The sequence below is a fragment of the Theobroma umbraticum genome, unplaced genomic scaffold (assembly GCF_002168275.2).
Source record: "Theobroma umbraticum cultivar Fairchild unplaced genomic scaffold, ASM216827v3 scaffold_95.0, whole genome shotgun sequence".
In the NCBI taxonomy this organism is placed as follows: Eukaryota; Viridiplantae; Streptophyta; class Magnoliopsida; order Malvales; family Malvaceae; genus Theobroma; species Theobroma umbraticum.
In genome coordinates this window covers 1,678,887-1,704,768 of record NW_018397257.1, presented here as the reverse complement: position 1 = coordinate 1,704,768, position 25,882 = coordinate 1,678,887, and the positions used below count along the sequence as shown (strand labels likewise).

Sequence of the window (25,882 nt, the reverse complement as noted above, 5' to 3'; positions counted from 1 at the left end):
ATATTGTTTTTCTGTAGCTTCCCTTTTTCAATTGAAAGCTTTCAATGCTTTATATGTTGATCATGAATTGATGTATGTGGATGTACTAAGTTATTTTTACATGCCACATCGTTTAGGAGCATGCGTGTTTTTAGACGGCCATTTGTATTTATGAAGGAAGTAAATGATTTTGACAATTGACATCTATTTTACTATGCTTTGATTTCAGCATTGTTTGCCAAGGAAAGTATTGCACTCTGATTTTCATAGCATTATTTTTACAGAGCACAAATAACGTTTTTGTTATTTGGTTTTATAAGGTTATCATTTTAGACTCTAGTTTTATTATTCAAAAATTTTTGCTTTAAGCTTATTTCCCATCTACGCCCTATTCACGGAACTGATGATTATTGAGTTTGTGAGACTCATCCCCTTATCTCTGCTTTTGCAGATAAGTGATTGGCGTAGCATGCATTCACCAGCACATATTCTCCACTGTGCATAAGTAAAGGCATCTTATAGCACTTTATTCCGAGTCGCTCTACTTCTAGAGGTCGAGTCATTCATAGTGTATTTTGTTTTTTAAATAGACATTAGTGTTAATGCAAATGTACATTTGGAGATTATAAATTTTAATGTATTTATACAATAATGTGGAATAAAAGTTTAGTCGATTTGTCCAACTTTTCGTTTTAAGTATATTACAAAGAGTTATATGGTTCAAAGCAATTACATAGATCGGTGGAATAAATATAATGTATTAACAAAGTTTCAATTAAAGCTTGTTTCGGACTTGACGAGTTCCCCCATAGAACTCAGATGCTGGTAATGATCGAGGAACAGGTCGTTACAGTTGCGACGATTTTAATTGTGGTTTTTAAATTTTAGCTTTTTAACAAGAATTTTTAACCATAATTTCTTTTTCAACAACAATTTCAACTTCTTTTTTCTGTAGGCTTGCCTAACTATTCAGATTACACTTGACTACCACTTACCTTTTTCCCACTTCTGAGTGTGATTGCATTGTAATGCTCCTTACCTTTTTTTTTTGGATTAGGTTCAGTGTTACTAGGTAAAATACCCTTAGGTCTATTATTGATGGCCTTGGCAAGTTGACCCACTTATGTCTCAAGGTTTTAAGGTGATGCCACCTGACTTTAGATTAATGCAGATTGACTTTAAATGATAGTTTCATTTTTTGCTAAGTATTGTGTGAACATTTCTTCCATTGTTGGCTTATCTTTAGCATAGAAGCTCAAGATTGTGGTGGAAATCTCAGAGGAAAATTTGGCTTAAGAGTTCATGAAGATGCTTGGTTGTTGTTCCAAGAAAATTTAGGATGATTCTTCTATCCCCGAATTATATGTGTTGGAATAAGGATTATTTTGCGGCAGCATATTTCCAACATAATGGGCTGTTTCAGTGTAAATGGGATAGTGGTCACTAGAATGCCTTTCCTCACATAAATCACAAATCACAAAATAGGCTCTGAACTGGATTAACACTCAAACTATCAATTTTCTTGGAAAGAAAAGCCAATTGTGTAGTCAAAGCATTAATTGCATCTAGCTCGTGGATACTAGCAATTTTTCTTACCCCCAATCTCTCAAATGGCCATTATAATCATTTGAAGTCATCTCTTTCAGCAAATTATAAGCCTTATTAATGGATTTACTCATAAGTGCACCTCTAGTTACTACATCAATTGTGGTTCTAATTAGTCCTAGCAAACCATTATAAAAAGTCTAAACTTGTAACCATTTAGGTAACCCATGATAAGGACATCTCCTTTGTAAATACAAATACCTCTCCCAAGCCTTATTTGGTGTTTTAGAATCAAGTTGCACAAAAGAGGTGATGTCATTACGTATCTTTGTTGTCTTAGCAAGTGTAAAGAATTATGCTAAGAATTTCTACGCTAAATCATCCCATGTATTAATTGAACCAACTAGAAGCGAATTTAACCAATTGTTTGCCTTATCTCTAAGTGAAAACGGGAAAAGCCTCAATCTAATGGCATTATTGGATACACCATTATTTTTGAAAGTTTTTCAAATTTGTAGGAAATTCATAATATATGCAGTAGGATCATCATTTGACAATCCCCCAAATTGAACAAAAGTCTAAATCATCTGAATGATTGCTGGCTTGATTTTAAAATTATTGGCTTGGATGGCAAGTTTGCAAATTCTAGAATGAAGGCTTTGAACAAGAGGTACAACATATTCTCACAAGGACTCATTTTCTTCCTGATTAGCCATTGTATCAGAATGAGTAAAAGCTTGCAAATTTTCCTTCTTGAGTTTTCAAAAAGTCTTTTCAATTTCTGGATAAAAAGGAACAACTTCTAAATTTCTACCTCTTTGCATACAATACAATGACCAAAAAGTTATTGAAAACAAAAACAAAATTTGAAGATTAAATTGCTTAGTATTAATATTAACAAAAATAGAAAAATTAAGAAATAATTCCTTAGCAACAGTGCCAAACACTTGTAATTGATTATAGCATGCAAGTGCACGTATCATAAACAAGTAATACAATGAAAATAAAGCTCGTTTCCATAGAGAATTATACTGCTATTCTTGCTAGTATTAAAATAAAAACAACTTAATCTTATTCAAACAATCAAAATTAAAGATATTGAAAATTAAAGAAAACTAAAATTAAACTAAAACTAAAAACAACAACTGCAGCAATAATAACTAGAATCAATTAATCAACAGTCTATAACCACAATATCCCCTCAATGTTTCATCTTAATCTCTTTTACTCTCTCTTTACTTACTAGATAGGCTTGAGATGTTAACCTAAAGTTCTAGTTTATTTTTAAGTCTCTTTCGATGTTCTTATAAATATATCTTGCTTAGCCAATTTATTATATTCCTATGCAAATTGAAATCAAGAAAGACTCATTAAGCTTAGACTCTAATTATAGCTACATATGACATGGAACTGTATTCCTACCTTACACGTGAATCAAATTAATCATCTCATGCAATTGATATTGAACATATACTATTGCATCCAAGGCTTACTCTAAACTTCCTCTTCTAATTCCATTTAGGTTTCCAAATCAATCTAATTAGTGGCCAAGCAATTAGATGCATTAAACAATTCAAACACTATCAATTATAAGCAAGAAAGAATATTAAAAATTTAGATTATGCATTGGGTTCAATCGTGATTCTAAATTAAAAACTTGGTTCAACATAATGTATATAAACATCATCCAAGAAAGAACTCTAACCATCAAAACTAATCAAGAAAGTATAAAGACAACAAGAAAAAAAAGAACCTAAATATTTATCACAGTTCTGATCCATAATCTTCCTTGCTTTCCTTGCTTCCTTGCTAACCTCAATGCTCTTTTTCTTCAAAGAAACCTAGCTTAATTTCTCCTAAAATGTTCTTTGAAGGATTGCTTAAATAAGCTCATGATTATGTCAAAATAGAACTCTAAGTGCACAAGAAGTCTTTTCCTCCTTTTAAACCTTCTTTTATTTTTTTTTACATTTTGTCTTCAGCATAGTGGTGCTAGCTGATGGTGGCCATGGCATAAAAAATGTTGGAGGCCTTTAAAGCATTGTTCTCAATTGGGACATTGCAACAGTGACCTCTTCATGATCGTGGTGCTCAAAGCTTTACATTACTCATATAGGCTTTGTTGCAATACTTTGCCCTCAACATGATTTTGGCCCCTTTCCATGTTGAACTTGTGATGTGTGTGGAGATAGCCATTCAAGTGATCAATGTACATCTAATACTGAATCACTTTACTTTGTTTAGAACTTCAATAGGCAACAGAATAACCCATATTCCAACACTTAATATCCTAGTTGAAGGAACCATCCAAACTTCTCATGGAATAATAACCTAGGACCTTCAAATCCAAGACTAAACAACCTTCATGGCTTTCCACAACAAGCTAGACCTCTTGTCCTTTAAAAGAAACTTACCTTAGAAAATCTTTTCATGCAATTCATAGCAAAAATGATGCCATTATTCAGAATCAAACGGCATTATTTTGCAATCTTGAGATTTAAGTGGGACAACTTTCTAGCTCCATCAATAATAGATCCCAAGGTACCTTGCCAAGTGATACTCAAGCCAATCTTAAAGGTAAGGAACAATGCAAGGCACCACTCTAAGAAGTGGAAAAGAAGTTACAGGGGTAAGTGAAAAATCAATTGGATCTGTAAAAGAGAATGTTGATGACGAAGAGGTAATTGTTGAGAAAGAGGTTGAAGCTGAAAAGAAAGATGGTGGGAAAGTTGAAAATCAATTGAAGTTTCAAGCAAATTATCCTCTACTATGCTTCCCACAAAGGTTGCAAAAGCAAAAACTTGATAAGCAATTTTAGAAATTTCTCAATGTCTTTAAGAAACTATACATAAATATCCCTTACGTTGAAGCTTTGTAACTAATGCCAAGCTATGTTAAGTCCTTAAAAGACATCCTTTCCAAGAAGAGAAAATTGGGTGAGTATGAAACTATTTCTCTTACAAAAGAATGTAGTGCAATCCTTTAAAATAAATTACCACCAAAACTCAAGGATCTTGGTAGTTTCACAATCCTTCACACTATTGGTAATTTAATTTTTGCTCAAGCATTAAGTGACTTGGGTGCAAGCAACAATTTGATGCCTTTATCAATCTTTGAGAAACTTAGTCTGGGGGAATGCAAACCCACTTTTGTTAGACTACAATTGGTTGATCTTTCCTATGTTTGCCTAAAGGGAATTATTGAAGATGTTTTTATCAGGGTAGATAAATTTACATCTTCAGTTGATTTTGTGATTCTTGGCATGGAAGAAGATAGGCAAATTCCCATCATCTTTGGAAGACCTTTCTTGGCAACAGCTAGAGCTCTAATTGATGTTGAAACAGGTGTGTTTCAACTGAAAGTTCAAGATCAATAGGTAACATTTAATATTTATAGATCTTTAAAATTTCCAATGGAATTTGAATAATGTTTTTCTGTGATTGTGGTAAGTAGTCTAACAAATTAGGTACTTTAAGAAGAATATGTCGATGAACCACTTCAAGCATGTTCATTTGCTAATTTTGATAAGGATGCTGAGTTTCTTAGATATTCAAATTTGTTAGATTTTTACTCAAGATTTAAATTTAATCATTAATTTAAGTCTTTAGATGTTTCAGTTTCTTTAATGCTAGTTTCTTTAATGCTTTTCTTGGAAACTCTTATATTCTTCCACTTATTATTTTTGCTTCTCTCACTAAAATGTAGGAAGACAAGCTTCAAAGGACACTTAGAGAGAGTTCGAGAAGGCTGTAGGATGGACCATTGCAAATATTAAGAGAATTAGCCCTTCCATATGTATGCATAAAATTTTTCTTAAAGACAACCACAAGGCCACAATTGAACATCAAGAAGACTCAATCTTGTCATGAAAGAAATGGTTAATAAAGTAATCATTAAATGGTTAGATGTTGGAATTATTTATCCAATTTTTTTATAGCACTTGGGTAAGTCCAATCCAATGTATATCAAAGAAATGGGGAATCACTGTGGTCTTTAGTGACAACAATGAACTAATTGCTACAAGAATAGTGATTAGCAAGAGAGTTTACATGGGTTATCGCAAGCTTAACAAAACTACTAGAAAGGATCACTTCCCTCAACCATTCATTGATCAAATGTTGGATGGATTGACTACTAAGGAATATTATTTCTTCTTGGATGGTTATTTTGGATAAAATCAAATTGACATTACTTTGAAGATCAAAAGAAGACTACTTTTACATATCTTTATGGTACCTTTGCATTTAGAAAAATGCCATTTGGATTATGTAATGCCTTTACCACTTTTCAAAGATGCATGATGGCCATAATGTTTGGAAGTATTTATGGATGATTTTTCTATTTTTGGAAATACTTTTGATAATTGTTTCATGAAGTTTGCTAGAGTACTCAAGAGATGTGAAAAAAACAAATTTGGCATTGAATTGGGAAATATGCCACTTCATGGTGCAAAAAGGCATAGTTCTTAGGCACAAAATTTTTAATAAAGGTGTTGAGGTAGACAAGGCAAAAATTAAGACAATGGAAAAGCTTCCACCTCCAACAAATGTCAAAGGTATTAGAAGTTTTCTTGGCCATGCTGGATTTTATATGAGATTCATCAAGGATTTTTCAAAGATTTCAAAACTTCTTTGTAATCTATTATTAAAAAAAGTGCCATTTAAATTTAATAAAGCTTGCCTTGTTGCATTTGATGAATTGAAGAAAAGATTGATTTTTACACCAATCATCATATGTTTAGATTGGACATATCCTTTTGAGCTCATGTTTGATAGAAGTGATTATGCGGTGGATGTTGTTTTGGGACAAAGGAAAGATAAAATCTTTCATTCAATTTATTATGCTAGCAAGACCTTGAATGAGGTACAAAAAAATTACACAACAACAAAAAAAAAGCTTTCGACTGTAGTTTTTGCTTTTGACAAATTTGGCTCCTATCTAGTTGGGATAAATGTGATAGTCTACACAAATCATTCAACAATCCAATATTTGATTGCCAAAAAGGGTGCTAAGCCAAGATCGATAAGATGAATTTTTTTGATACAAGAGTTTGATTTAGAGATTCACAACAGAAAAAGAACAAAGAATCAAGTGGCGAACAACCTATCAAGATTTGAGAATGAAGCTCAAATTGGAGACTCAACCTCAATTAAGGAGACCCTTTCAAATGAACAACTTCTTCAAGTTGGTAAGAAATCATTTCCTTGGAATGCTGATTTTGTAAATTATCCAGTTAGTAATATTTTTCCTCTTAATTTAAATTCTCATCAAAGAAAGAAATTTTTGCATGAGGCTAAATTTTACTTTTGGAATAAGCCTTTCTTGTTTAAGCATTACAAAGGCCAAATTTTTAAAAGATGTGTCCCAAAGGAAAAAATCCAAAGCGTACTTCAGCATTTCCATTCTTCAGATTATGGAGGACACTTTGAAGGAGACAAAACTATGGCTAAAGTTCTATAATCAAGTTTGTATTAGCCTATGTGATTTAAAGATGCTCACTATTTTGTTTTACAATGTAATAGGTGTCAAAGAGTGGGTAAGAAATCAATGAGACAAGAGATGCCTCTCAACAACATCCTTGAAGTGGAGATTCTTGATGTGTAGGGCATTGACTTCATGGGTCCGTCCATACCTTTATACAACTAGTGACTCTATTATATAAAGTTATTTTGATATAGCTTAGGGGTATAAGTAGCTAAGTCTTTTAGATTTTAGGTTCAAATTTAAGTATTTTAGTTATTTTTCCTAGTTAAGTTCAACTGCATGTTGATTAGTTTAGTTTAGATTGTTTTAGTTTAATTTTATATTAAATTGACTTAAATTACTTTAAGTTTAGTTGTTGCTGATCCATTTGATAGTTTTTGTAGGAGAATTGATGAAATGACCTTATTTTGTGTGAATCGTGCAAGTATGATCAATGTTTCTCTTTCACATTTCCCAGTATTTTGAGTATATCTTTCAATCTAGAAGTCCAAATGATGCAAATCTTGGACCATTGGAAAGCGAAAAGATAAGACTACAACCATTGGACCATTGCCTAGTTGGCCTGGAAGAAGGGAAAATTGCATCACAAGATGAACTAATGTAATAGAGACAGTATAAGAGAGGAACACCATAATGCCGCCATCGAAAATAGGGCACCATGGTGCCTAGGTGATAACTCTACTATATAGAGTTATTTTGACACTTTTTAGGCACATAAGTAGCTAGGTCTTTGAGATTTTAGGTTTGGATTTGAGTAATTTAGTTGTTTTTCATAATTAAGTTAAATTACATGTTGATTAGTTTAATTTAAGTTATTATAGTTTAATTTTATGTTATTTTGTTTTAGATTACTTTAAGAGTAGTTATTGCTAATATCTTTTATTACTTTTGTAGGAAATTTGGTGAAAAATGCTCATTTGATGAAAATTCGTTTAAGTATGGTGATGGCTTTATTCATACATGTTACAGTTTTTTGAGGATAACTTGAACTACAAAAGTCTAAATGATGTGATTATTGAACCACTAGAAAACAAAGAGGAAGGGCTACAGCTTTGATGCTTGTTAGTTTCCCTAGTTCTGATTGGAAGGTTGTCAAAATCCTTGTTGAAGTGGAAGTATTGCATCAGGAGAACAAAGTCAAGACGAAACCATTGAAATAAGAGCCGCAGCATTGAAGACATTTTCCAAAAATAAGAATGTTATGGGGATTTTGAAAATTAGGTTATTTTAAGCCTATTTAAAAGACCTTTTTCAGAGGATTCTTAAGAAGGATGGCAAGCAACTATTCTGAAGAATTGGATCTAAGAACAAAACTAGAAAGTAAGAGAGATTTAAGATAAAAGGCATCAATCATTAGTTTCTTCCTCTACTTTTGTGTTTCTCTTATTTTCTTTAACTTAGATTCATGGCTAAATCTCTTAGCATGACGTTCTATTTGAATATCATGAACTAATTTGCTTTTTTATGATTATGGTGGATTTCAACATGTAGTTTGAATATTAGTTTCTCTTTTATTTATCATGAATGGGTATAGTTTTGTTTATTCAAATCTATTCTTAATGCTTTTAATTACCTGATCAACAATTAACTGATTTATGAATATAATTGAGACTCAATAGAGATATTTTAGATTGGACTAAGATTTGAATAGTGTATGTTTGCATCATTTAGGTGATCTGATTCATGATTTAGGTAAATATACGCCAATTGCCATACAGAACCAAAGTAGAACACTAGCTTAATGAACCTTATTTAATTGATTCTTACTAACATTTAGTGACCTAATTATATTAGGTATTTGTGCAAGAATCTTGACAAAGACTTGTGCGTAGCTTTGGATTCTAGGTTAGTAAAACCACCTAAGAAGGTAAATAATAATAGAAGTTGGTATCAAATGAAGGGTTGAATGAACCCATAATCCTAGGTTTTTGTCTATTGCCTCTTTAAAAAAAATTAATTTCTATTAGTTAATTTAGTGTTTGCATTAATTTAGTTTTAATTAATTTTTTAGAAATTTTAATTACTTGAATAAGTTTAATTTGTCATAATTTTAGCAGTTAGTGAAGATTTGGGAACAAATCTTTATGGGAACAATTTCTCTACTTCATTACAATATTCCTTATTTGCAATTAAGTGCATTTGGGTGAAAAATCAACAAGTTTTTGATGCCAGTGGCAGGGATTTATTTTCCTATTTATTTGCTAATATTAAAATTCAACAGACTTGTCTTAATTTAAGTTTTTCTTCTTTGTTTTGTGGGTTCGTTTCATCATTGTATGAGAAAAAGCAAAAAGCTTAAAGATTATACCATTTGATCTAGAGATTAAGAGAACATTCTGAAAACTTTAATGAGAAAATCAACACAGTTTTGCTCAAACAAATATAATGGCTAATTAATAGGGTAAGCGGCAAATGGAAAAGTGAATAGTTATCGAAAATCATTGCTTAAGAGATTATGTTGTTCCCTTGGTGCAAGGGATTCTATTGAGCATTTGAAAGTCGGCTATTTAAGCCAATAATTTCAAAATCAATGGGCTTTCATCACCATAATTCAAACTTTAATCCAAGTTTGGGGACTTCCAAATGATGATCCAAATGCCCATATTTCAAACTTCTTAGAGATATGTGATGCCTTTAAACACAATGATGTCACAAATGATACATTTCACTTGAAGCTTTTCCTTTTTTCATTGAGGCATAAAGCTAAAGTGTGGCTAAATGCATTCACTACTAAATCAACAACAACATGGGATGATCTTGCTCAAAAGTTCCTTATTAAGTTCTTTTTTCTGGCCAAGATAGTGAAAATGAGGAATGATAGCATATCATTCATGCAGTTAGAGTCTGACTCGTTGAATGATGCTTGGGAAAGATACAAAGATTTACTTCAACGTTGTCCTCATCACAACTCCTAAAGTGTCTTCAGGTGTAGACATTCTACAATGGTTTGAGTGGTCATGTTCGAACCACCATTGATGCCAATGAGAAAGGATCTTTAATGGCTAAACCAATTGACGAGGAAAATGATTTATTGAAGGAGATGGTTGCAAACAACTACCAATGGCCAACAAAATGATCAATGCATAGAAGAGTAGCTGGAGTTCATGATGTAGATGCCATTTCGGCACTATCTACATAGGTAGCAGTTTTAACTAGGACACTTGAATCTTTTGGTATTAACTTCATTCAAAGTCCTTTTATAGTTTGTGAGTGTTGTGGAGATGATCATGCAAGCCATTAGTGTCCAAGTATGATAAAAACAATGCAATTTATGGGGAATAGATAGCAGAATAACCCTTACTCCAACACTTACAACCTAGGGTAGAGGAACTATCCAAACTTTATTTAGGCCAATAATTAAGGATCATCTTCATCTTCAAGGTCAAATGCTTCTTTATGTTTCCAACAGCAAGCAATAGCGCTTATCCCAGATAAGAAGCCAACTATAGAGGATTTGTTGAGGTAGTACATGACACAAAATGATAACACTATCAAAAATCAAGCATCTTTTATTTAAAGTCAAGCATCATCATTTTGAAATCTCAAGACTCAAGTTGGTCAATTTGCCAACTTATTAAACATCAGAGCTCAAAGAACACTACTTAGTGATACAGAGGTGAATCCTAGTAGAGCAAGTAAGGAAAAAGTTTTAGCAATCACCTTGAGGATCGAAAAAGAGGTTAAAAATAGTATTAGGCAAGCTAGACTTCAAGATAAGCTTGCTGAGAATGAAACAAGGTTTGAGACAACTAACAAACAAATTCAAGAGAAGGAAGAAAAGACAAGCCTATCACCACCACCCTTTCCTCAATGCTTTAAGAAACAACAGCTTGATAGGCATTTCTAAAAGTTTCTTGAGGTATTTAAAAAGCTTCACATCAACATTCATTTTGCAAAAGCTTTAGAGCAAATGCTGTCATATATGAAGTTTCTAAAGGACTTATTGATGAAAAAGAGAAAATTGGAAGATTTTGAGACTGTTACACTCACTGAGGAATGAAACGTGATAATCCAAAACAAGCTTCCACAAAAGCTTGAGGACCCAAGGAGTTTCTTTATCCTTTACTCAATTGGTTAATTTAATTTTTCCAAAGCTTTAAGTGATTTGAGTGCTAATGTCTCAATTATTCCTTTGTTTGTTGCTAAGAAACTTGGATTGAAGGAGATTCAACCTACTATAGTCAAATTGCAACTAGCAAACAGGACAATAAGGCAACCCTTTGGGATCATAGAGGATGTCTTGATTAAAGTAGGAAAATTATACAATCTAGTGGATTTTCTTATTCTTGAGATGGAGGAGGATCAAGAGATTCCAATCATACTAAGGCATCTATTCTTGGCCATTACAGGCACACTTATCAATGTAAAGGAAGGTAGAATAATGTTTAGAGTTAAAGAGGAGGTAGTTGAATTTTCTATTTTCAATGCAACTAATTCTCTTTTATCCATAAATCATTGCTATAAAGTTAACTTAACTGATGAAGGTAAAGGTAATCCTACTCATACAAGTAAGCAATTACCAACTCTTAAGTTAAAGCCACCATCACCACGTCTCAAAACTACGTAATGTTATAATGCATAATCCACCACTTTACGGTGTTCTTGATTTGAGGTTGGACAACAAGTAGCACTCTTTAGTTCACTCATCTATCTTTTACCATGGCAATTTCAACCATTTTAGTGGAAAACTTTTAAAATGGTAAAAGTTTTTCCTTATGGGTTCATTGAGATTTTTAGTACAGTTACCAAGCATTCCAGGTAAAGAAACAAAGCCTTAAGCATTATTACTATGATGAAGAAGTAAAAAAAGGTATCATAGTCAAGCTAATAACCATAAAGAAGTGTTTCTTAAGAGGTAACCCAAGCTTTACCCTTTTAGATTTAGTTTTTATTTTAGCTTGTTTTCACTTTTCTATTTAAACAAGTAGTTATAACTTCTCCGTAGATTGTTTTGTTGAATATGCAAGTTTGGAAAGCATGAAAATGGGGAGAAAGAAAATTTGAGTTTTCAATGCACCATCACCATTGATAGGGGAGTTTATTTTCCTTATTCTTTTTAGCTTCTCATGCTGAGGATAATGTGCAATTTAAGTATGGGGGAAGGTTTTACTATTATTAGTTTTTGTGATATTTTTACGTTAGTTTATTTTAGTTAATTTTTTTTTAATTTTATACATGTTTTAAAAACTTAAGCTAGATTTAATTGTGCCAATTTCTTTTAATTTACCTATCCAATGATAAGAACCTAGTTATATTCTTATCTTGATTCTTTGAAACATGCGCATATTGTATGAGTATTATGTAAATTCTTATGCTAACCATCATTGTTAAGATGAGATTTCTACTCAATTTAAGCACTAAGCTTTTTGCTTAGATTTATTATACATATTTAGAGAAGTTTTCTGTGAATATGGAATTTTGAATTATGTATTGAGCTCTAGAATTTGTTTGATTATCTCTTGAGCGTAAATGCTAGGCTATACATAGTTAAGAAAATGATTTTGGCCATCATTGGACAAATTGAGCCTTTCAAATCACCTTGTTATATATTTATCCTTAGTTTACCCTTTATGAGCTTAATATAACCCATTTCTTTGTTTAAATACTTAATTTTTAGCCTAGACCCTTACATTAATATTTTCAATTTTTTTCACCCCTCATTCCTAAGTGCATAAGTCAATGTAAGATGTATTATGAGCTAAATAATGAAAGAAGCAATCAGGATCAAAAACAATAAAAAGTTCAAAAGTATAATCACTATCCAATAAAAGAAATAAGTTTGCGGGTGTGAAATTGAGAAAAAGAAAAAAGAAAAGAAAGAAAAAGAAAAAGATTGAAATGTTGAACACAAGAAAAATTTGATAAAAAAAGAGGCATACTAGGTGAAGGAAAATAAAGCTCTAAACAGGTCCTAGAATGCTTATGTGTTTAGGGACATATTATTCCATATCCTACCTTAAGCCTAGCCATTCATTACAAGCTAATTAAAGTCCTATTGATTCTTAACTTAGTAGTAGTCTACATTAGTGGAGAGAAAGATGAAAAGCAATCTTATGAAACTCTAATACTAATTTGAATTTTGCATGCATATAAACTTATTTGAATTGTACAATGTTCTAGGTGAAAAGATTGCACACACACATGGAAATCCACTTGACGATAAGCTTGCATTTGAATTGAAACATGAACTTCAATAATATGTGTGTGTTGCTTAGAGTTGAGAATATGGATTAATTTTTTTGAGGATATAAAAGGTGATTATTGAATTGGTGCAATTGATTTTTAGTTAAGTATTTTCTTTGTTTAGGTAATTGCATTTTATTTTATGTTTTGCTCAAGGACTAGGAAAATCTTAAGTTTGGAGGTGTGATAACTTTACTATATAAAGTTATTTTGACATGTTTTGGGGGCTTAAGTAACAAGGCCTTTGAGATTTTAGATTTAGATTTATGTAATTTAGGTGTTTTTCATAGTTAAGTTAGATTACATGTTCATTAGTTTGATTTAAGTTATTGTAGTTTAATTTTATGTTATTTTATTCTAAATTACTTTAAGAGTAGTTATTGTTGATTTCTTTAATTGCTTTTGTAGGAAATTTGATGAAAAAGGCTCATTTGATGAAAATTCATACAAGTATGGTAATGGTTTCATTCATATATGTTACAGTATTTTGACTATAACTTGAGCTATAGAAGTCCAAATTATGTGATTCTTAAACCATTGGGAAGTCAAAAGAAGGGCTACAACTTTGATGTCTATCATATTGTCCAATTTTGATTGGGAAGTGGTAAAAACCCTTGTTTTAGTGGAAGCATTACATTAGGAAAGCAAAATTAAGGCAGAACCCTTGAGAGCCACAGCTTTCAAAATGAGAGCCTTGGCGATGAAAAGACTTTTAGGCCAGATTTTAACATAAAACATTTGAAGGTTGTAGCTTTTAAAATAAGAGCTGTGGCACTAAAGCTATTTTCCAAAAATAAGTATGTTATGGGGATTTTGGAAATTAGGTTATTTTGAGCCTATTTAAAGGGCCTTTTTTAGAGGGTTATAAGGAGGACGATAAGTAATTATTTTGAAGAATTGGAACCGAGAACAAAGAAAGAAAGCAAAAGAGATTTAAAGATGCAAGATCAAAAGTTTCAATCATTAGTTTCTTTCTCTACTTTTGTAGTTCTCTTGTTTTCTTTGACTTAGATTCATAGCTAAATTTCTATGGATGATATTTTATTTGAATATTATTGTAACACCCTTAATTTTTTATATAAACTAAGAATGATTTATGAGATATATGGAGTCTTGAGGACTTTGATGATATGATATTTATTGTAAAACCTCGTACTTGGATATGGCGGCTAATAGAGCTTATTGGATACCAATTGAAGTTAATTAAAGTATTTAAGAGTATTGGAAGGTGAATGGAATAATTTGGAATAAAATATTTTGGACACGAGAAGCGAATCGAGAAAAAGTGAGACATTTAGGGTCCCAAGGATCCAAGTGGAGAATTTTAAAATAAAATAATATTTTATTAGTAAAATAATATTAAAATATTAATATTTTAACTGTTATTGAAATTAGTCATGAAGGAGGATTATAAGACTAATCTAAGTGGCGGAGAAGAAGTAAGATAGGATTTTGAAGAAAAATGATATTAGTGGGACTCGCGTGCCTTTATTAAATAAAGCTAGAGTGAGTAAGTATATATTTAAATATTATGGTGACACCTTGACATAGTATAAATATTATATTTTGTTTGCACACGTGTCAGGGAAGGACAATAAAAGAAAATTAAAATTTAAGAAGAGTTGGAAGGACCAAATTGTGAAGGATGAAAAGTTCAGAGGGTCACATGGTAAATAAGGAAAAGTTTGGAGACTCATTTGCCATTTAAATAGGTGAAGTTAAAAAGGGGAATTTCCTAACCAAGAAAAGTTAGATTATGAAGAATATGAGATATTCATGTGAAAGTTACTACTACATACACATTATTGCATGCAAAAAGGAGGAAGTTAGTAGAAACATGTAGGACCCCACCATGTGATAGTTGACTAAAAGAAAAAGAATAAAGTATTTGAAAGATAGCCAATGGTAAATAAAGTAGGAATGGTAACGTGATTTGAAAGAAAAAGAAAGAATAATTTAATTGCATGAAATGTTATTGGTTTTGAAGGAGGTCAAATAAGATTCAAAAGTGGAAAAAATGCATGAAGCCTTATTAGTTCATGGGATGGCAAAGGCTATTGGTAAAGAAAATATGCATGAAACAATATTGGGTGATAAAGTGGCCGGATGAGGGAATGGCAAGTGGACATTAAAGGAGAGGAAATGAAATGAAAGGAAATGGTGCCATTTCCTTGGGCAATCCACCCATAACAAAGAAAAATGGGATGGAGGCTCATTTTTTTCTTATTTTGTCCACCACCTGGGAAGAAGAGAGAAAAAAGAAGAAAAGAAACATGCAAGGAAAGGCTCAACTTTTAGAAGAAAAATGTGAAGAAAACAAGTGAGTTCCATGAGATATCCGCCATTTGGAAGAGAGATGGAAGGAAAATAGCCTTGTGAGGCTTCCACCCTAGATGAGAGAAAGAGTTGAGTGAAAAGGGCTTGGAGGAGGCTCGATTTTATGGAAGTTAGGAGAAAAAATGAAAGGTTTTCTCTTGCATGCCATGGTTGGAGCTTTGAGAGGATAAGGAAAGCTCGATCTAGTGGTTCCAAGCTAAGGAAGGTAAGTAAAACTTTGATTTTGGTTATAAATTACTTGAGGATATGAGTTGGTAATTGCGTGAAAATGTTGTGGCAGCAAAGGTTTTCCATGAATTGGAAGAAATAGATGCATGCATGTAGGTGGATCTCAAAATGCATGGTGATTTTGAGCTAGATATACAATTGGTAAGTATTTTGGTCTTGAAATCACAAGTAAACAAGAGAAATGAGATGTGTGTTAATTGTTTATGTCTGTGGCGGCAATGATGACCATGGATGGGAGGAAATTGTGAATCATATGTGGGACTCTAGCAAAAACCAAAAGGTGAGCATGCAATATGTCTAAATTGTGTTGCATTGGTTACAAACAGTTGATAGTATGTGAAATGCTTGTTAAAATGCTTGTGGTCAAGGTTGATGAAAAATATGGAATTTGGTTAAGGAATCATTAATCAAGCTGCTACCCATATATGTGTATGATTAAGCATATTGAGTTTAATTTGCTTTTAGGAAATGTTTGTCGAAGTGGCGTGCCAGAGGAGGTAACGAGTTATGGCAAGTAAAATTAGCTAGATACGCACTTGAGTCAATAGCAACGTAGCGTCCCGTTATTGTAAGGTGAGTAGGATTTTAAAATTAGGGAACAACCTTTTCAATACAATTTATGTCAAAATATGCCTTATTGATTGTGCGATGTGATTTCATGAATGAATTTCATACTCACCATGTTGATTTGACATCTAAACCTCATGCAAAAGGTTTTACATTGCAAAGTGTTATGAAAAGGGGTTTTATTATGCTACCATGATTAGTATTTTGAAAATGATTTGAAATGATCCTTTGAAAACCCGTTTTGGCTTTTAAGTGGTTTTATCAAATTGAAAGATTTGAGAGTAGGCCGATTGTCACTTCGGTTAAGTGTGACTCATGTGCACAAGTGAGCTCTAGCTAGAGAAACTTTGGGTCACCAACGGGTTGTTAGACATAGTTGGGGCCTTGGTCTGTGATATACATGGCAAGGTCACGGGTTGTTTTATGCAGCTAGGCCACAAATGATATTCACTGTTATGACCGCTTGATTTCTCCTATGTCAGCCAACATTGTCGAGACTGCCATGGCATGTGAAAATTCGGTGGAGTGGTGCTCCTGAATGGTTATTACGTCGAAGCGGGTCCACGGGTTGATATTTATGATTACCCATTCGAGAGTGATATCTATTTGAGTTTTCAAATATGATTTCTTTCGCATGGTGAGAAATACTAGTTTTTCATAGCTCATCTATTTGATTAAAAGCTTTCAGTGCCTTTTATATTGATCATGAATTAATGACATTATGTTTAATACCTTGGTGATGGGATGATTTATGAGCTTGTGTAAAAGCTTTGACAATATTTGATTTCATAGGAGTGTGCGTGATTATACTTATTTGATTTTAGTAAATATGTTAAATAATTTTGACAATAGAAATCTTTCACTCACTTTGGTTTTGAGACAATGATGGTTAAATGACTTCTTGCATAAAAATCCTTGGTTTCATACATAAGGCACAAATGTCCCATTTAGTTTTAAATGGTTTATATGTTCTAATGTTTTTGATATTCAAATCTTCTGCCTCTAACTTGTTTTCCATCTACGCCATACTCACAAAGCCGATGATCACTAAGTCTGTGAGACTTACCCCCTTATTTCCCTTTTGTAGATAAATAATTAGCTCAGGTGCATTGCTTAGCACATCAAGACTTGCTGCAACATAGGTAATGGCATGTCTTAGACTTCCACTCCTAGTCGCTCCACTGCATAGAGGTCGTGTTGTGTCGAATGGTCTATCAAAATTATATTTGCTAAAATTTGAGGTTGTGTAATAACTATCACTTGTGTTATTGAAAATTACTTTAGAGTTATAAAACTTGGTTATTGGTATTTAGATGATACGTTTTAAATATTGTGTTGATTTGGTTTAAGTAAACGATAGCATTAATATTGCAAGTTGATTTTAAAGTGTCCAAAATCTCAATTAAGGCTTGTTCGGGATTTGACGAGTTTACTCGCAAGTCCCGAATGCCTGTAACAATCAGGGGAAGAAGTTGTTACATGTATGCCTAATGTTTAAGAGTGTACATATTGGCACTTAGGCAAAACTTTGAGGAAATATGTAATAATCCCATAATTCAAAGTTTCAATCTAAGTTTGATGTTATGTTTATGAATTTATGTGTGTGGTATTGAGCTAAGTGAATAATTTAAGGTGTAATATCAACTAGGAATTATATTAGAGTGTTAAATTAGGATTTTTAGAGTTTTGGGGAAACTTAAAATAGCCTACAAGGGTGAAAATATCTATACAAACCATAATATATTGATGCAATCATGGCAGGATGAACAGCAAAGGCCCTAGGTTCTATCAATACATTTAAGAATGTATCGATAGATTTAGTCAAAGATGAACGTGTATTGACACATTATCCAAATGTATCGATACATTTGTAGCAAGAGTAGCCAAAGGAAAAAGTATTGATACATTTCTCACATTTATTAATACATGTTGGGTAGGGAGCATTCAGCCTAAAATGTATCGATACATTGCCCCACTGTATCAATACATTCATTCAAAATTAGGGTACATATATCGATACATTGCCAAAATGTATCAATACATCATAGATGAAAGGCAAAAGTAAAAAGGGATTTAAGGTCATTTTGCCCAACCCTTTCTCTAAGCTTTTTATCTTCTTTTCTCTCTCTGAAAACGCAAAACCCAAAGGCCCTAAATAGATTTTTGAAGTGATTTAAAGCTAGTTAGAACTTGAGAAACCATCTTAGAGGTAAGATTTAATTTTTTTACTAATTATTTTTCAATTTAATATGTTAATAATTTTAAATTGGACTTTTCTCCAGATTTGGTAATTTTCCCTTTTGGCTTGAATTGAGGAATTTGGGAGCTAAGATGCATGCAATCTGACCTCCAAGGTATGGTTTAGCTCAATAATGAAGGATTTGAGCTTAAATACATGGATTGCTAAGATTTGGTTAATTATGCAAAAGTTGGCATTTTTCAAAAGTCATGAATAATTAGCATTTCGATGTTTTGACGTGTTTGAAGGGGGAAACAAACTTAACTCATTGGCAAGATAGACGACGATTAAAGGCTAAGGATCTAAGCTTGGTTGGAAATGCCTCCAATTTATCATTGTGAGTGAGTTTAAATAAAATACATTTAATGCATGACGCACGATAAATATATGTGTATATTTGTTAGAATGAAATATGTGCGCCTAGACGAATGAACCTAGGCTAGAGAACAATATATGTGTATATGTATATATGTGAACTGTGTGTGATTATGTGCTATGATGTGAGCCACATGGGCGGCCTATGCTGTGTGTGCCTAGACTAAGACGTCTATATGCTGTAATGAACACCTAAGAGTAGATTATCTTAGGTGAATGATATGCTGAAATGATTTAATTGAATGATGCCTTGGAGACTTAGAGTCTTTTACAACCTAACCACGCTTAAAAACAATTGAACCTCGATAAATATGAATTGACGTTTGATAACAAAATTGTGAATGATAAAGGCATAATGGTCTTATTTGTGGATTTGTGTTTCCATCCGAGGGATGAATTCTAGATGTTGATTTGATTTATGGCTAAGTGGATTTTTGTCCCCTTGTGACTGTGTGTACTTGCAAGGATGGTGGTAAACAGGGACGATGGCACTAATCTCGCTTGTGATTCCCATTTGCACTACTTTAATGCCATCCATTGAGATTACTCCAAGAGATACTGACGACGAGAGATTTCTCCAGTCAATCATCTATTTTCTATTAACTGCTCAGGCACTGTGAGTGATATATTCTCCATCAGTTGCTTCGGCACTTGCATGATCTATTTCTCTACCAACGACTTTGCCTTGAGAGTGATTTGATTCTCTGCCGGTTGGCCACCAAGCTTGATCTGACTATGTCCAAAGGATGACCACTCATTGATTTGATATGTATATGATGTGAGATAGCCATAGAGAGGCTTAGATAAATGTGATGTGATTCTGATGTGATACTCTAGCAACTAGAGTGTGTCATGGAGAATGATTTGAATAACTTTGAATGGCTTCAAGGGTAATCCTAGCAATATTTGTGATGATTATTGGTGGCATTGAGGATGATGATATGCCCTCACATTGGAGATGTTAGGGACAATGATATGTTTTATATTCGGAGATGTTTGCTAGAGCATTTAGATACATGAACAGTGCATATATTTCGTGTATGTGTTTAATATATATAAGATTTTATTTATCTACACCACTCACTGAGTATTACAGTGCTCACTCATTTGCATACTATGTGTAGATAAATAGGCCATAGAGCTTTGTCGTAAAGTTCATCCAATAACAGACTGATTTTGGCACCTGCTAAGTTCTCTCTTTTGGTCACTCCACTAAGTCAGTTAAAGGCTTCTGCTGTGGATAATGTGGGTAGGCATTGAGTGTCATGTTTTATTGTGTACTAAGGGTTAATATCTATGAACCTGTTTAGATGGCTAATGCATGACCTTGTTAATATTTGCATGGAAATTAAGCCAGGTATGTTTTTCTTTGAATTTATTATGAATATTTGATGATTGAATCCCTTGGCCTATGTATGTTTGAATATGAACTCTGAGGCTTGCTCGGGTCTAGTAGGCTTGCTTACTAGTCTCGTTCATCGGTCATGACCTTCAGGTTCAGGTCATGACAAAGTTGGTATCAGAGTGTCTAGGGGATAGAGTCATAGGTAAAATTATGTCTGTTAGTGAAGTGTTGGGGATTAGTGTAGAGTTTTGTTCATAGTTGGTGATTGCAGCACTAATTATGAATAGGAGGCTGCATGAATTACCAAAGTTTTGGTAAGCCTACCTTTTGGATTTTGGAATTTTGATTATGAACATGGTTTTGTTTTGTCTTGGTATAGGATGACACCTATGATAAGAGTTACCTTCAAGGCCAACGGAGAGCAAGATAACCCGAATAAGCCTATGGAACCACCACGAGTGTCCACGTCAAGAAGCCATGGTCAGAATAGGGTGACAAGACGCACTTGAAATGTGGAACCAAGCCATATGTATACTAATGAGTGGAATGTGGGAATCGGGGGTGACTACTCTACAAGAGGAGGTGTCACCATAGAGGATTTGGCAATAGGGTTGCAAAGTTTGGCTCATGAATTTCCTAAGTTCCGTAATAGATGTGAGGAATTATCTAAAAAATGGGTTGATTCTAATTCACAAAATCTGAAATATGTGCCTTAGTGAGAACACTAGAGAAAGGATATTAAGGTTACTTTGGCAGATTTTATGAAGTTAAAGCCCTAATCATTTACTAGATCAAATGCAGAGGGATATTTATAAGATTTTTGGAAGACATGGAATGCATTTGTTCAGCTTTGGGATTTTCCACACATCAGTTAGTGGAATTGGTTGGTTTTAGACTAAAAGATGTGGCCAAAATCTAGTTTATCACACTTAAGAGAAGTAAGCCACCAGGGTCATCTCCGATAACTTGGGAGGAATTTGTCTAAGCTTTTTTGGATCGCTTCTTACTTAAAAGTGTGAAAGATGCAAAGGTGTAAGAGTTTCAGACTTTGAGATAGACTTTAGATATGACAGTGATAGAGTATGATGTCTGTTTCACTTAACTATCAAGATATGCTCCCCATTTAGTTCTAACTAAATAGAAAGGATCAAGAGATTCATTTAGGGATTAATTGAGTTGTTGTTTAGAGTTTTAGCCACTTAGAGGTTTGTCTTATATGTAGCAATGGTGGATGCCATATATGGAAGGAGATAATGGTCGAAAAGCTCAAAGACAAAGCCATCAGGGTTGAAAAGATTGTAGCCTAAGTAAGAGTCCCACATTTATACGCCATCAAAGTTGTAAAGGGACTACTCCTATCCACAAGCCATAAGGAAACAGTGATTCATTTAGCCCACCATCTAGACTACAACATTCTAGTAGAGCATCTAATCTGGGCCTAGACAAAAGGTTGTTTTATGTAATTATTCTGGTAAGGCACATGGTGGACTGTACCATAGGGCAGTGGGATTGTGTTTCAGATGTGGTCAAATCAAACATTTAATAAGAGATTGCCTAATGCATAAGCAGTTAGTTAAGGGTGACCATAGTTATGTGACACAAGTGGAGACTACCCCACCTAGAATGGCATAAACTGGGAGGAATTGCAAAGGTGACAAAAGCATGGGTGTGGCCCCATCATCTCGTGATAGATCAACACAATTAGGTAATGAAAGTGGAGGTCAAACATGTGTATTTGCTTTGACACCGCAAGATGTTCAAACTTTCAATGAAGTGGCCATAGGTACACTTCTATATGTGGTACCGGAGCATTAGTTCTATTTGACCCCAAATCGACCCATTTTTTTATGTCTTTGTAATTTGTGCCAAAATTAAACCAATTTTGTAAAAACATGAAAGAACCTTTGATTGTGACCACTCCCTTGGAAGAGAACTTTGTGGCAGAGTATGTATATAAGTCTTGTGTCATCTACATAAGGGACAAGGATACGTTAGTAGATTTGGTGTTTTTGTTAACTTTGGATTTTGATGTGATTTTAGGCATGGACTGGTTAACGTTCTGTTTTGCCAAGGTAGATTGTTACAGCAAATTGGTGAAGTTTAAATTTCTATGGGAATCCTCATTTGTGATATATGAGCATGGTAGCCCAATGTCTGTGGAAGTTGTGTCGGATGTAGCTATCAGACCGATGCCAAGGCAAAAAGGCCAAAGGTACCTAGTGATGGCAAGAGATGATTCAATGGGAGAAAAGAGTGTGGAAGCCGTATCAGTAGTGGGTGAGTATCTGGATGTATTTTTTGATGAATTGCTTGAATTGCCTTCCAAGAGAGAGATTGAATTTTGTATAGATTTAATTCTGGGTACGCAGCCAATTTTCATACCTCTTTATCAAATGGCACAAGTTAAGTTAAGAGAGCTTAAGAGGCAACTTGAGGACTTATTGGATAAGGGTTTTATTTATCCTAATGTCTCAGCTTAGGAAGCTTTAGTGCTATTCATGGAAAAGAAGAATTGTAGTAGCTTTCAACTATGTACATATATCGACAATTGAATAACGTCACAATAAAGAAATTATCCACTCCCTAGGATTAATCATTTGTTTGATCAGTTAGAAGGTGTCGTGCGCTTGTCTAAGATTGACTTACACTCGGGATATCACCTATTGAGAATAAGAGAATGTGAGGTATCTAAGACAACATTTCACACACATTATGGACATCAGTGACTCATTAATGCACTTGCAATGTTTATGGATTTAATAATATTTCGAGTGTATTTGGATAAATTTGTGGTCGTATTCATAAAAAACATATTAATGTACTCTAAGAGCACGAAAGAACATGCACAACATCTAAGAATCATGCTACCGACACTAAAGTAGCATAAGTTATATGCTAAGTTTTTGAAATGTGAGTTTTGGCTAAGTAAAGTTAGTTTCTTGAGACACGTTGTGTTTGAACAAGGGGTGCAAATGGATCCTAGTAAGGTGGAAGCTGTGGAGAATTGGCCAAGGCCGATGTTTGTGACTGAAGTTAGAAGTTTTTTAGGCTTAGTCGGGTATTACACATGGTTTGTGTAAGATTTTTCTAAGATTGCATCCCTTTTGACAAGACTGACTTAGAAAAGAGTCAAGTTTAATTGGTCTGATGCTTGTGAGACCAGTTTTCATATAATTAAAGCCTACCTTACTTCTACACTTTTGTTAAGCTTGTCGTGTGGATCTGGAAGCTACACAGTGTATTGCGACACATCATGGGTTAGATTAAGTTACATATTGTTGCAACATGGGAAAGTCATAGCATATACCTCACGACAATTAAAGAGGCATGAGCAGAATTACCCTACGCATGATCTAGAGATAATAGTGATCGTATTTGCCTTAAAGATTTGGAGACATTATTTGTATGGAGAGACCTACGAAATATATACGGGTTATGAGAGCCTGAAGTATGTATTTCAGCAAAGAAAATTGAATTTAAGGTTGCGTAGATGGTTAGAGTTATTGAAAGATTATGATTGTACCATACATGCCATCCTAAAATGGTGAATGTGCTAGTAGATGCTCTAAGCAGGAAGTTGATGGGGAGTTTGGCACATGTAACTATGGAAAGACGATCCTCTGTACAAAGTTTATATGATCTAAGCAATATGGGAGTGAGTTTGGAGATTAACCACTGAAATACCTTGTTGACGCACTTTAGAGTTCAACCAATGATATTAAATTGCATTGAAGTTGCGTAAAATCAAGATGAATATTTGGTAAAAATATTCAGGGAATAAAATTATTTAGGGACATGAGTGAGGATAAAACTCAAGACTTTGTGTATGGCATAGATGGTTTGATGAGATATAGACCGCTTGTCTACGTGTCGATTATGGATAATTTGAGGAATGAGATTTTGGAATAGGTGCATATGGCAGCCCATTCAATATACCCTGGAGCTACCAAGATGTATTATGACTTAAAATCTATGTATTGGTTGTCAAGATTAAAGAGAGATGTTCTTGAGTATGTCTCTAAGTGTTTGACTTGCTAGTAAGTGAAAGCTAAACATCAAAAGCCATTGGGACTACTACAACCATTACCGATACCCAAATGGAAATAGGAACACATAGCAATGGACTTTGTGATGAGTTTGCTATGAACAAGAAGTGGCTATGATGCCATTTGGGTGATAATTGATCTAACAAGTTAGCTCACTTTTTTCGATCTAAATTAAGTATGGAGCAACTCGGTATGCCCCAATTTATATTAATGGTATTGTAAAATTACATGTGGTTCAGGTAATGATAATGTCCAATCGGGGACCGCAGTTCATGAGCTGATTTTGGACAAGATTATAAGAGACCATATGCATAAGATTGGATTTTAGTATGGCCTTCTACCCATAGATGGATGGCTAATTTGAGTGCACCATTTATACGCTCGAGGATATGTTGAGAATGATTATACTTGACTTTAGAGTCTCTTGGAACTATTATTTGCCTTTGGTTGAGTTCACTTATAATAATAGTTATCAAGCCACAATTGGTATGGCTCCATATGAGGCTTTGTATGGATATAGATGTAGGTAACCTTTTGGTTGGTTTGAAGTTGGGGAACGAAAGCTCTTAGGGTAGAAAATGGCCCTAGAAGCAGAGCGATGCATCCAGGTGATACGAGGAAGAATATTAACAGTTCAAAGTCACCAAAAATCTGATGCTGATAATAGGTGAAAGCCTTTAGAGTTTGAAGTTGGTGACTATGTGTTTTTAAAGGTTTCGCCAACCAAAGGGGTTAAAAGATTTGAAAAGGAAAAGAAATTGAGCCTTAGGTACATCAAACATTTTGAGGAGTATACCGCCCAAGTTGTTTAATGTTCATCTGATTTTTCATGTGTCCATGCTTAGGAAGTATATCCCGAATCCAAGTCCAGTTGCAAGATGGGCTTAGCTATGAGTAACTTGTAGCCATATTAGATCACCAATTAAGATTGCTTTGCTCTAAGGACATTGCTACGATGAAAGTATGGTGGCGTATCCATTCAGTTAAGGAAGCCACATGGGAACTCGAGGAGGAAATATGAGAGAACTACCCCTACTTGTTTGAAGTTTGATATATGTAATTTACCTTGAGGTACATGATTAGTAATTTGAGGACGAATTCTTATAAGGAAGGGAGAATGTAACACCCCCAATTTTTTATGTAAACTAAGAATGATTTATGAGATATATGGAGTCTTGAGGACTTTGGTGATATGATATGTATGCCTAGTGTTTAACAGTGTATATATTGACATTTAGGCAAAACATTGAAGAAATATGCGATAGCCCATAATTTGAGGTTTTGATCTCAGTTTAACGTTTTGTTTATAAATTTATGTGAAAGTGATTGAGTTAAATGAATGATTTGAAGTGTAATACCAATCAAGAATAATATTGGAGTGTTAAATTTGGATTTTTGGAGTCATTAGGAAGCTTAGAACTGCTTACACGGGTGAAAATTGATACATTCATGGTAGGATGAATAATAAAGGCTCAAGAAGAATATTCTATCGATACATTTAAGAATGTATCGATACATTTGGCCAAAGATTAGTATGTATCAATAAATTATCCA

The 25,882-nt window shown here is 33.6% G+C and overlaps 1 protein-coding gene across 1 annotated transcript; it reads left to right on the top strand.

Annotated features, from left to right (window-relative positions):
• The first annotated feature begins 21,944 nt into the window (after nt 1-21,944).
• On the top strand, nt 21,945-22,762 carry LOC110412278 (uncharacterized). The gene is made up of 2 exons (XM_021422806.1): nt 21,945-22,065; nt 22,323-22,762. Exons 1-2 carry the CDS (start codon nt 21,945-21,947, stop codon nt 22,760-22,762), a joined length of 561 nt encoding a protein of 186 aa, XP_021278481.1.
• Nucleotides 22,763-25,882: the final 3,120 nt, after the last annotated feature.

Bases quoted from the DNA above. Each gene is read 5' to 3' on its own strand.
- LOC110412278 (XM_021422806.1), top strand. From the start codon at position 21,945: ATGGGTGTGGCCCCATCATCTCGTGATAGATCAACACAATTAGGTAAT. The intron at 22,066-22,322 runs GTACACTTCTAT...ATGTGATTTTAG, and splicing joins TTTCAATGAAGTGGCCATAG to GCATGGACTGGTTAACGTTC.